At 43.9% G+C, this 13,928-nt stretch overlaps 1 protein-coding gene across 1 annotated transcript in view; it reads left to right on the top strand.

Annotated features, from left to right (window-relative positions):
- Window positions 1-953: 953 nt before the first annotated feature.
- Window positions 954-13,928, top strand: part of LOC109973250 (fibroblast growth factor 12) — a gene marked incomplete at its 3' end in the record, with an annotated part of 16,848 nt that continues 3,873 nt past the window's right edge. The window contains exons 1-4 of the mRNA XM_020622684.1: window positions 954-2,826; window positions 8,408-8,518; window positions 9,557-9,660; window positions 12,693-12,891. Coding sequence (XP_020478340.1) covers window positions 2,628-2,826; window positions 8,408-8,518; window positions 9,557-9,660; window positions 12,693-12,891 — 613 coding nt within the window. The remainder of the gene's footprint in view (window positions 2,827-8,407; window positions 8,519-9,556; window positions 9,661-12,692; window positions 12,892-13,928) is intronic.

Below are 13,928 nucleotides of genomic sequence, written 5' to 3' on the forward strand. Positions count from 1 at the left end.
TTGCTCAGACAAACAAGACGTCTGAAGATCGATCAATCAAAACCCGTCTACCCGTCTGTACTAATCAATTAGCACCGTTCATACAGGTTGATGCCGTTCAAAGCACTTTACAGAGGACTGACAAATGACAGAATAAATGTGAACATCAAAAATGACATTTAAAAAAACAATGAGAGGAATGCACATGACTTCAATCATGAAATTACACATAAGGTATAAAATATGTGAAAGTAAGATGATAAAATCAAAATAAAATGAACAAATAAAACACGAGGGAGTAAAACTGATTTTTGACCATTTTCTGATTCAATCAATCCACAAAACTATCAGCAGGTTAATTGATAATGAAACTTGCAGTGTTACATCTGTACATGTAATTAGATACAGTGTGTAATGCGTCCTCTTCACTTGTTAGAGAGGTTTGTCAGTCGTCTCTCCACCTGTCCACAGACCTGGGATCAGTGTTGTCAGGACGTTGTCGTTGCACCTGAGGCCATGTTTCTCTCCCGTGTCGACAGTGAGATGAGTGAATCACCCCTGCCGGGAAACGGAGGCCTCTGGCTGAGAGGCAGATCGTGCCAATAGCTGCGGGCTCCGAGAGCGTTTCATCCCTCAGAACAGATTTCATGGTTATTCAGCCCTGACGACGTGTTCGTGAGGCTCCTCTGCTGCTGTGAAGATGCAGCGGGTTTATGTAACCCTGCAGTCAGAGCCTCCAACAGGACAGCAGAGCAGCTGGTATCTGGGAACTGGGACGCCACAGATTTTGTTTTACCTGGTTGTAAAGCTACTCTGCCTCATTTCCTTTCAGCCTGGAGGGTCAAAACAAACCACTTGCTCCTCCCATCGTGTCCTGTTCCCTGAAGCTGCGACGTGAACTACCGATGCCTGGTTGGGACAAAGAAGAGAAAGGAGCTGGATGGTACATCTGTACTTCTACCGTTTGCTAATCAGCAGGAGATTTGTTGGTATCAGAGATCAGCATCACATCATGCATCTTGAGCAGATCACCTAGATATCTGACTTCTAAAAATCTCATTGTCAGTGCATCGCATGAATGTAACCGAACTGCTAAAGGTCGGAAGTCCTTGTTCTTCTGGTGTTTTTGTCCGCTACCACCAGCTCCTGTGACCCTGATTTACAAAGAGAGCCTGAAGCCAGATTTGTGATCTGAGCAACACTGACACGGACGTGACTTGAATCTCATCTGGAGTGTTTCTGAATATGACAGAAACGGGGATGGATCCAAAATGGAACCAGCCCTCAGGGCCAAACCGTGTTGGTGTATCAGGATGACGAAGTGAAGGTGCGAAGGTAAAGTGGTCTGATGTGAGAGCAACATGAAACATCAGGCAGAATATTTTTAGGAGCTTCTTCCACACCTCCACCTCCCGTCTCTCTCTTTGACTAGTCCTCACACTCCCTCTCTCGCTTGCTGACAGCTGCTCTCTTTTCTCTTCTCTCAGCGAGCCTCCCTCTCAGCCTCTCATCACATTCGGCAGCTTTCAGCCTGCGAGGACGAAGCGGAGGAGGAGGAGGAGGAGGAGGACACAGCAGAGTAACAGAGCAGAACAGAGTCGAGCAGTGTAATCTGCTCTGGGATTATTTTGAACTTTGCTGCATTTCTGCTGTTGCTGATTCTCTGAAAACATCTCTGAAAGTTGCAGATGGACGAGTGAACGCGCAATGTTGCCCTCTTGTTCCTGAAACAACCTGAGAGACATGGAGACACAGGTCGCCCTGTGATTCATTGGGTGGTGGACGGAGACTCCAGCTGAGATGGAGGACAGCTAAACCGATAAATTATCCAGGATTCATTGTTTGTCACTTTCAAAACCAGGAGTCATACTGGGAACACGTCAGTCGGTCAAGAAGTACTGAAAAGAAAATCGATAACCCAATCATTTAATGTTTTTTCCCCATTTGCAAATCATTTTTCTGCATAACGTATAAGAGAACATCGGAGACTGGTGTGAAACCAGCTGGAACATTTTGGTTGGTGAAGTCCACTTACTGGCTTGTGGGACTGAGCTTTTGACCATACTGCAGATCTTCTTGGATTTGTAGATGCTCAAACATGTTGGCGTGACATTTTTATAGATTTGTTTAAATATAAAATTTGCTGAAATAACACAGTTAAAATCCTTCAGCCTGAAGAGATTCTGTTTCCTGTGAGTAGTCTTCATGGCTGGCGTTTTGTCGCACCCTTTGGTAAAAGCTACAAATTGTGAACATATATGTTCATGTTAAATACATTTCCTAATAACAGGGAAAGTCTAATTGTCTGAGCTAATTCATCGGAACATCTCAAGACGGTCCTGTCAGAAAGACTAATGTGCATAAAACACATTGTCTTGTTTAAGTTCTTAACATTTGGTAAATTTTAGTGGTGAATTTAAACCTGATCATGTGAAATCCAGGCATTGGCTGCTTCTCAAGGTGGATCACTAGTGTTGTGGAGCAGTTTCTCATCATGGAACGACCATTAGCCAGGTCATGCTTATCCAAACTCAAAGGACTGGATTCTTAGACATGTCACTGGTTTTGCACTGAGGCGCGATCACCCTCAAGCTCAGGACACAGAGCAGATCTTTTGTCTTCAGTGGCTCTGTCCTCCTCTCAGGGAGATGGCGGCTGCCATCGCCAGCTCCCTGATCAGACAGAAGCGTCAGGCTCGTGAGTCCAACAGCGACAAGGTCGCCACCAACAAGAGACGCTCGAGTCCCAGTAAAGACCCAAGGTCTCTGTGTGAGAGACACTTCTTCAGCGTCTTCAGCAAAGTTCGTTTCTGCAGCCGAAAGAAACGACCTGTGCGCCGGAAACCAGGTGGGTTTTGATTCACACTCTGAGCTCAACATTGGACAAAGGTCCTACCTTCTCCTGCCTGCTGGCGTTTTATGTTACAAACTGTCTGCCAGCCTAACTGGAACCATTATAAACAGTGTCACAGTTTAACTGATACTACAGCTCAGCTGTAGGCGCTATCTGCTGAGACTGTTTAGTATGATCCTGTAGACTTGACTCTCCCTGACTCACTTTGACTCATCCTAATTTGACTCAGCTGCTGCTGATACCGGCTTTTGAGGAGACTGGCTGCCCTCCACGCTTCCTGCACATGCCACACTACAGCCAGAGAATCACCCAGGAGACCGAGTGTGTGGTCTGGGGCTCACCGGACTCACATACGTCACTCAGTGATTCTAACCAGGTGTTACTTATTTGTCAGAATTTCTCTTTGGAAACAGTGAGCAGCAATTGTTACTGACGTACAGAAATATAGACTAACATATTTACAGATTGTACCCACACCACCAGCATGACTGTGATGAAATGTGGCTCAGATGTTCATGTTCCCCTCAGGATAAACTCTAAGAGTGATCCTCAGAGTTTTGCTAACTAGCAAATGTTAGCACCGTGGCTGACATCTTGGCACTTTGCAACCACATTCTTTGCAGTAAAGATGAGAAGTGGAGTACCAGCATCAGTCCGCCAATGAAAGCTTTCAAGTCAGTTGCCCTTTTTATATCATCAAATAACCAAACTTACCAGAACAACGATGGCTTGTACGCACTCCAGACTGATAATATCTACCAAAAACCACAGAAATCACCTGTGGGAAATATACGTCTGATTTGTGCTCGGAGATTTTCATTTGGCTCATGTCCCAGCCACTGACATGGAGGGGGCAGGGCTTGACCTATAGTGCGGCCAGCCACCAGGGGCGGGGCGTGACTTATACTGTGGCCAGCCACCAGGGGGCAATTGACTCATGATGAATTCATCTCTGGGAGCTGTCAGCCTGTCCATCAATTATACAGACTATGTTGTGAACATGTTAGCACGGTCCAAGCATTGAAAGGTCACACCTGTCTGCATATGAACTGTTGCCGCTCCTGTGACCATGAATTAGCCTGTTCCCTTCTCTGGTTGTTCGTATGCATCACGGCCACTTTCAGGTGTGTGACCTGTGTTAAACTTTATTTACCTGAGTCAAGTACTCTACCTGGGTTTTCTTGTGTTATCCTGAGCCAGCCGTCATTCTTACCCACCGGTGTTGGTCGTCCCCTGTGTTTTGGCACCATTTTCTTGCTGCTGTGTGTCATCAGTAATTTGCTCACCAGTATTCATGTTATTACCATTAAAACCCTGTTTCCTCACCTTAGGAGGGTCCCGAATCTGGGTCTGGGTCCTCCCATTTACAGTCATGATAAACATAGCATATACCAAGCTTTTAGTCTACCGGCCTTCCATTAGTGAGAACACGTCCTCATGAGTTTGATTCCACATGGAGTCTTACAGCCGTGGAGCTTTAAATAGTTCATCACAGATTCCTGTTGTTTCAGAAATACAGAAGAAACTGAAAGCCAGGTAGAAGTTGCATTAAACTGCATAACTTTCACTGTAAATATTTAATGCTGCTCCTGCTTGTGTGGTGATGAATTTGGCACCGTTTCCCTCTGGAGAAATAAAGAACAGAAGAAGCTTCAGTTTCCTCCTGCAGAATAACAAGATAAAAGAGGGCCTGAACTGGAGCAGCATTCCCTCCTGAGGACATGTTAACGTCTCAGAGAGCAGGAGGAGACGCAGCATGTCGTGCTGCTGGACGGGCTTCAACACTTACACGTGTATGAGTCTACGCCCTGCTGCTGCCTTTACCGCTGCCTCATGTTTTCCTGGCAGCACAGCAGAGGAAGTGTTATTCAGCACTGCTGCCTGATTGGCCCTTTCCCAGTTTACCATCTGCAGATGTTGACCTCTTTAACGTGTGCAGGGTCTACAGTGAGGAGTAAAGAAATCAGATGCTGAACACCGGGTGTGTTCACTTCACCATCACCGCTTTGTCTCCGCCACTGAAGCCTTGTTGGACTTTGGTGCTCGTTGTGTTGACACTGGCTTAAATGCTGGAGCTCTGTTCTACAGTAACATCTGTGCAGCTGTTATCAGGTCTCACCTGGCTGATTGGTGGCCACTGGTTTGTAGAAGTCATTCAGAATTCGATGATACTGTGAACTGTGAACACTCTGCTTCCTCTCAATGAGGTCACGGTTGCTGTTCACAGTTGTTAAGAACATGATAAAGTGATTCTGGTGCTTGTTTCCATTGTAAACATCTGTTTTATCTGTCGTCACTGTGTGAGTTTTCTGCTTCTGAACAGTCACATGGTTTGTATTACTTTGAAGAGTTTTGCTCATCTCAGTCTTATATGTGACTGATTTGTCAACTGGAGTTTTAAAGGCCTCGTCATCTTCACCCAGAGTGCGTCACTCTCCCCCTGCAGACTCACAGATGTCCTGTGTGACAGAGAGTCAGCGCTGACTTCACATTCAGCTCCTCTACAAACCCATTAACGGTTACAAACAGTTAAAGACACCCTTTAATTTATATGTTAAGGAGACCTGAACTTTTCCTTCAAGTTGCACATTCACAGATTCAGCCCAAATCTGACTTAACCAGAAGATAAGCGGTTTTCAGGGCATTTTAGGAGGTTTTTAAAGGGGTCAGAGTTATAAAAAAGCAGCTTTCTCAGGGTTTTCACCTTAATTGTAAACTTAAGGCTCTTTATAGTAACAACTGAGGGAAAGGTTCCTGATATTTGGTTAATGTTAAGGGTATTGTTTTAACCCCTGAACCCCCTTAAAAAGATAATCTATTCAAGCCCCTTGATACTGCACATTCATTTATCGTCCAGTGACACAAAACACTACAATCAATTAATTAGATTAATATACTTGGCCAAGAACTGTATGAAGTATGCCAGGTTCGGTCCAACTGATCAGGTCAGATGAATTTCCAGCGTCATACCCCCCTCGCAGTTAAACTAATTCAATTTATTACTCTCCAAACTGTTAAGTACACCAAACAAATTTAACCAAAACGGTAACTGCGAGGACGCCAGTCGTCTGCTACTACAGATTCTCTTATAATTTCACCAGTCACCTTAAGATATGATTTAGCTTATCCAAACAGTGTGACTACTCTGTGAGCTCCAAACTGCTGTAGACCCACTAGCAGTACAAGTCTTGCTTTGCAGCCATATCATAAAGTTTTTATTTAAATCCCTTCCAGACACTCTTATTTATTTATAGCTCACAATTGAGCTTCTCCAAACCATAAGTTCTAACACCCAACTGGCTGCAGTTCTCTAGTTTTCCTTAAAACAACAATAACCAGCACAAACACACAGTTACTTATTTACACAATATTAATAAATGCTATACCTTCACACACACACACACACATCCACAGAGTGAGCAGTTCACACACATATCATACAGGAAGTAGGTAGCAGAACACACACACAAACGGAGCAAAGAGGGGGAGAAACACTCCCCACATACTCATTGTTTCACAAAAATAGAAAATAAGTCTTGTACTCACCTCAGCAACGCAGTAAACAATCTGAAAACACATGAAATTGACACAAAAACAACAAAAAATTGCAATACACACAATTATCAGTCATCCCTCTGTCCCTCACCAGACACACATCACAGCCAATTACACAACACCAAACAAATATATGTTCACATATTCAAAGACATATTAAAGTCCGGACTTATTCATATACAGAAAGCGCTTTGAGTGGGAATTTCATCTCTGTTCTGGCCAAGTATGAACCGTTTCCCTGCAGGAAAGACCAGGATAATCCAAACTGATCAAGTCTGGACAAACACCCAGTTTCATACACTCAACCCTGCAGTCCCATTCAGTTATATGTCTGTAATTAGTGGAGTAACATAATCACTTTACGGCCAAATCCCAAACTGCAGGGGCGCAGAGATCTGCCTACTCTACAGAAACACAAGACCTTTACTGCAAAATTTACAAATATTCAATCCTACATTAACAGCTTTTTAATTCCCAATCCTACTTGAGTTATACAAAGCAAATCCTAACTGTAGACCCACAAATAGGACAGACCTCTGCTACACAGCCTCACCATAAAATTTAATCAGATGCAGACACATTTATAACTCATAATTTCACGCTGTTCAATCTGTTGTCTGACACTTATACCTTTTTCTCTGTCAATCCTAATAGGCTGTTTCACAATCACATAAACACAGACATGTAAAAACAACACCAATGTATCCTGCAAACATTTAAAGCAAGTTATTTACATCAGTGTTAGTAATAGTGTTAGTGTTAATGATCGCAGCAGTCCACCACCACCTGTCAGAATAAAATCAAGTTATTTGGTTCCCTTTACACAAATTCTTTGAGGACAGTCAAGATGGAAGATTAAATGTAAAATTCTCCCAACTTAGACTCCTACCTGCAGAGACAACACCAAGGTTTGTCGTGGCTAGAGTGTGATGCAGACTAAATGAATTCAGACAAATCATCCCAATTTAAAGGATCATTTAATATTACAATTATTCTGAATAGAGTAGTAGTTAAACAGGTAATCTGGTAGTTAGGGAAACAGAGTCAGAGTCACAGCGCCAGTCAGTCTTGGTTACAAGGTCTAGTCAGTCAGCATTCCCCCGGTCCCCCCAGCCCCCCGGCTGGGTCTGCGGTACACTTTCACGATAGCATTCTCATCCTCTCTTCTTCCTTTATAGGCTCACTCTTTTATCCGCAGCTTTCCTTAGGCTGTTACATCAATTTCTGACCTTAGCTTCCTGTCTTCAGTTTTTGGAGACAACACCCTGGGATGTACTTCAAAAACAGGAAACATCTTGACCAACTTATATAAGCTCATTGTTCAGCTCACATGAACTTAATGAACCCATAACCACTATATAATCCATATTAACATGTTACTTAAACCACTACAGTTTCATAAGAGTTCATTTAATGTGAGGTTACGGAGTTTTATGTTGTCCGTTGGACACAGAGCCTCAGTGGACGATGGTGCTGCTTTGTGTGGCCTCTGGTCGGACTCTCAGTCACAATGATGACATTAATGTTATTTATATTTGTCATTGTATTTAATCAGTTTTTAAGTACAGCTGTGAGTGTGTTTGTACAGTATGTAGGTGTGTGACAAATCCTCTTGTGCAGTATGTCTTCATTGTTTGACTCTTGGTGTTGTTGGGCATCTGTGCTGTCACCGCCCTGCTGCTGCCACAGATGATGGACTTGTTTCTTTATGTCGGTGGTGCGTTTAGTGTGTCCACTGCCACTGGGGTGAAAAGAGAATTTCAAGGTATGTAACAAAAACGCTCCTGGAAGGAATGGCCAAGCCTAGCTTTGAGATGGGAGAAAACAAAATGAGAGAAGACCGGTAAGAAGCTGTGGCCTAAGATGAGCCGAGACCAGGTGGGTTCAGGTGAGATGACATGAAATATCGAGATCATATTAGATGGGATGAAGAGAAGCTAGACGAGATGAATGAGCCTTATAACTGCCTCTGAAGTTTGACGCTGATGAATGTGTGTGTGCTGTTGTTGCTGTGTTTCAGAGCCGCAGCTGAAGGGCATAGTGACGCGACTCTTCAGCGAGCATGGCTTCTTCCTGCAGATGATGCCTGATGGAAATATCAGCGGAAACAAGGATGAGAACAGCGACTACAGTGAGTCTCTGCTGCTGCTTCACCTCCACTTTTTACCTGTAGTCATTAAACTGCAGCACAAAGTGTCTGACGTACCTGTCGACCGAGTAGGAGCAGTAAGACGTTTATCAGTCGACTCACAGCCGAATGTAGCCGCTGCTTTCACAGGACTGAGAAGGAACAGCCAGAGACGAAGTCTGTTCCTCATACAGAAGTTACACACAGACGCTGTGACGTCCATGATGACCAGTGTAAATACTCATGAAGCCTGTACAAACACTCACTGCTGGATTTGAGCTCTAATTTAGGTTTAACAATATGTCTGCCTCGCTCAGCAGCTTCTAGGTAGAGTTACTTGATAAAGCAGCTGCTCTTCACTGTGCAGAAACCTGTGAGACTGATCATGAAATGAGAGTCGAGTCTTTAGGAAAACAGCCTGACCTGATCACATGTCTGTTGGATGAGCTCAGGATTTCAGATGCTGCTGCTTCCTGTTAAACCTCCCCTCTGGTTTGTAAAGGAGAAGAAAAGGGCAGGAGGAGGAGGAGGTGGAAATGGTTTGGATTCCCCGCTCTCTCTCTCTCAGATCATCTCAGAGTTAAATGAAGGATTAACAGCAGCCATCGCCACAGGCCTCCTCCTCCTCCTCCTCGCTCACACTGCAGCTCTGAGTCCCTAAGAATTAAATCACCTCTCATCACTTCATCCTTCTCCCCCTTGTATTTGGTGTGTCTGTCTCTGGGTGCATCGGTGTCACGTCCAGGAGGCTGCAGATGGATCTGAACCACTGATCCAACCAGCAGAGTTTAAAGAGCTGTAATGTGATGGGTTTTAACACAGAGCGGGAACATCTGAGTCATTTTAAGAACCAGATGATTGTACTGATTCTTCTAAATCTGATGTTTGACTGTTTCACAGAAAAGATTTAACCAAGAAGACATTTTGTTTGAAATTCTTTCAGACATTAATGAAGTGTTGTACTGAAGCACATTAAACGTGCCTCTCTAGTAACCACCTCTCTCTCTCTGTGTCTCTGTCTGCCTGTCTGTCGCCCTCCAGCTCTGTTTAACCTGATCCCAGTAGGGTTGAGGGTTGTGGCCATCCAGGGAGTGAAGGCTGCTCTCTACATGGCCATGAATGCAGAGGGGTTCCTCTACACATCAGTAAGAGCACCCGGCCATCTGTCTGTCTGTCTGTCTGTCTGTCTGCGCAGTGGCAGCTGTTTTTCTCAACATAAAGAATGTCAGCCTCACAATCAAATGATCAACTTTGTCTTACAGTGCACATGCTTGAAAATAAATGGAACAACTTTTAACTCTTTAGAAACACTATGTCAAAAGGTTCACACGCTCTATCCCATAGGAATCCAGTGATTTCACTCTGAGCTGTGCCCAGAACTACAGGCCTGGTTCAGTTGCACACTGTGGCACAGATGGAGATTTTTACTGTGATGTAGCTCAAAGACCTTTACGGTGAAACAGGAGTTTATTGTGAAGTAATGGAATTTGATTATTTGATGTTTTTACAGCACACCACACACACACACACACACACACACACACACTGGTAATGCCTCACACAACACTGCACTGCGCCTGTGGTCACCAACATTGCAGGACACTGCTGGACACGCCCATACGCGCCGTGTGCCTGGACACAAGTCCTTGCTGTGCCCTGTTTCAGGAACACAAAGCCCCATGTGACTGAAACATCTTGGTAGACAGTCACAATTAATGGTGACATTAATGAAGTGGACAGCCCTGGTCAGTCTGTGGCGCAGACCAAAAACTGCTGCTTCTCCTCAGCGAGTCCATCCGTCACCCATTTGTCATGTCTGCTCCTTCCATAACGGGTTAAAGTGCAGTTCTTCAGTCGCTGTGTGCACAGCATAACGAACGAGTGTGACACACTCGTACAAAACGCTTTCAGTGTGGATTAGAAGTTAGTCTCCAGACGATGTTTGTGCAAAGTAACCACAGCAGAGAAAATCATGTGCTGCATCCTGTAAGACCCAGTCTAGTTGCTTACCACACTAGTGATGCTCCAGGCCTCCACCACAGTCTTCCCTCTGCACAGGAACAGTTTATTGTCTTGATTTCCCACACCTACTGAGTTCAGGTGTAAAAGCCTGTAACAGACGTCACTGTCCAGACGCAAACCACATGTTGGAGTTTGAGTGGCAGTGGTGGATGAAGTATTTAGGTCCTTGCGTTCAAATACCACACTGTAAAACTACTGGGTTCCAAGTAAGTCCTGCGTTGTAAATGTTACTTCATTAAAAGAAAAAGTATAATCAGGCAAATCAAGTATCAGAAGTAAAAGTAAAAAATGGTCCTGTGACTCTTCTGTTATTGAATATCATCAGATTATTATTAGCCTGCACATGCAGTAATGTGTGCACAGTGTGTGGCTGTTGCAGTGTTTTGTACAGGACTATCAAATAAACTAACGGTTATTTTGTGATGAAGTGATTGTAACGATTCCTCCTGATGATCCAAAACTTAATTTGCTGCTACCATGAAGTGTTAAAAATGTCTTAAACCATGAAACAGTTAATCGACTGCTCGCTTCAGCGCTACTCCACTGTGCTTTCACTTATAACAATATCATATTTTAAAAGCATCTCTCAGTTTAAATTGATAATTAGTGAGACAAATGTAGTGCAATGAAAAGTTAAACGTTTCCCATGAAATTAGTGGAGCAGAAGTGCAAACTTGACTCTGACTAGTTCCACCACTGACTTTCAGGTGCCTGAAATAACAAAATGCTAAAATAGTTTTTCCTGAATTCAAGAAAACATTTGAAGTGTTTTGAAAGATAAGTCCAAAATCTCTGGCTGTGCTCTGGGGGTTTAAATGAGCAGAAAACGTTTTGGAGAAATCCAAGTTCACACGCCTGTTGTGAGAAGAATAATGTGGAGTTAGTTTTCTAAATGTTTGGCTGCAAACACGCACACTTCACATGCTGGGTCCCTGAAAGCCCCGTTTTTCACAGCAGTCCCCTTTCAGTGTCCACTGTGTCACCACACCATCACTTAGTTGATCAGGTGATTGGTTATTGATATTTTTTCAATATTTTCTGTCATTTTCTCAACCAAACGTGTGAATTAAATCAGAAAATGAGCAGATTAACTGATGGCGAAATGATCTGTAATGACACAAAGGTGCAGCGTAGCTCCCTAAAACTGACTCGGCCTCCTCACCGGAGAAAACATGTGGTGAGGGTTTAGTGCTAGCACAGGTTGTTGCCGCGTGTGTGTGTGTGTGTGTTTGTTCTGCCCTGAGGACACACACACACACACACACACACACACACACACACACACACACACACACACACACACACACACATACACACACACACACACACACACCTGTCATACCTAGGGGGGATGCAGTGCACTAAACTTAGGACTGTACCAACATCAACTTCTCCAGAACTGGTCCTTTCTGATTTATCGACTGTAAAAAACAACAGACAGGCCAAGAGCTAACAGAAGTGATGCTACAGTGAGTCGATTGCCCCCTGGTGGCTTGTACACGTCATAAACCCCGCCCCCTCCATGTTAGTGGATGGGACATGAGCCAAAATAAAAACTCAAAGTACGAATCAGATAAATGTTTCCCAGAGGTCACTTCTGTGGTTTTCAGTAGATACTATCAGGCTGATGTGGGCACAAGTGGTCATTGCTCTGGTCAGGTTGTTTTTAATAAGGTATTTGATGAAATAAAAAGGGGTGTGTTTCAGTTGATTTGACAACTTTGATTGACATCTGATGCAAAAAAGCAAGATGGCAGCCGCCATATTCACGATATATTGGCTTCATTTTTGCATGATGGAGGGAAGTAGTGACGCCTTGTCCATCATATAAACGTCAGTAGTCTGATCCCAGTTTCTGTCCGGTCTGCACCAACATGGATGATGTAGTCTTCGATGCTGTGTTCCAGTAAGGAAACAATATGGCTGGCACATGCACACGTTACTACAGAGGACAGCTTTTTGGAGATAAGGTCCACAGTGGGATATTTGGGCCCTTACATTCATTTTGTTCAGTCGTGTTTCTCAACAAAAGGCTTTGACTGGGGTTAAGTCTGTGTTTACACAGTGCACCAACGTCAGAATAAAATCATTAAAATTGCAAGAAGTTCACAAGACTGAATTGAAACCTGTCCCTCTCTGTGTTTGTGTGTGTCAGGATATCTTCACACCAGAGTGTAAGTTCAAGGAGTCGGTGTTTGAGAACTACTATGTCATCTACTCATCCACACTGTATCGGCAGCACGAGTCAGGCCGCGCCTGGTTCCTGGGTCTCAACAAGGAGGGCATCATCATGAAGGGAAACCGAGTGAAGAAAACCAAAGCCTGTTCACACTTTGTCCCCAGACCCATCCAAGGTGAGACAGACACCCCCGTGCACACCTGCACTCTCAGACAGAAGCCAGACTGGAAGCATGTGGAAACTGTTAGCATAGCTTAGCACAAAGACTGGAAGCAGGGGGAAACTGTTAGCATAGCTTAGCACAACAACTGGAAATGGGAAAACTGATAGCTTAGCACAACAACTGGAAGCAGGGGAAAACTGTTAGCATAGCTTAGCACAACGACTGGAAGCATGGGGAAACTGTTAGCATAGCTTAGCACAATGAATGGAAACAGGGGAAAACTGTTAGCATAGCTTAGCACAACGACTAGAAGCAGGGGAAAACTGTTAGCATAGCTTAGCACAATGACTGGAAGCAGGGGAAACTGTTAGCTGAACAAGTGAATTTTAAGAATAACTATCCAGAAAGAAATGAAAATTAAATAATGGTAAATACACAGTTTCTGTACCAGTACCACAAGGTCCATAGGAGACTGAAATATTTATTTTAGGTTGACCCAGTTTGCTTCCACTACAGTGGTTGCTAGTCTTCACAGTTAAAATGTGAAGAATCAGGAAGAATTTACAACATATAACAAAAGCATCCAAGACACAGTCATCCAAGGAAAACACAGTAATCACATAGTTTTGCATTACTTGAGCTTTCAGACATGCACTGGTACCCTGAAATTCTCTAGACATTGCCCGGGGGAGCTGCGTGTGAGAACGCAAATGTCCCATTTAGTCCACATGGACTTTAAGCGGACTTTACCCTGCCACCTCCCTAGGACAAAGTCTGCGTAATGTCCAAGTGAGCCCATGTGAGAAAATAGCCACGTATAGCCCAGAGTATCCACATGGAGCTAGTGGGCATGTTGATGACATTCTGTCACAAGCGAGAGCAGACGTCTTTACTGCTCCTCTTGTCTGTTCTACGATTTTTCACATCTTCTACATTTTCAAGTCTTTGAACAAATTCTACAACTATTAAAATGCCTCCAAGAGGGAAAAGAGCTAATAAATCAGAAGCGAACGAGGATGTTGAAGCAGAAGAGGATTATATTTCAGCGG

This window comes from Monopterus albus, unplaced genomic scaffold (genome assembly GCF_001952655.1).
Source record: "Monopterus albus unplaced genomic scaffold, M_albus_1.0 scaffold287.1, whole genome shotgun sequence".
Lineage (NCBI taxonomy): Eukaryota > Metazoa > Chordata > Actinopteri > Synbranchiformes > Synbranchidae > Monopterus > Monopterus albus.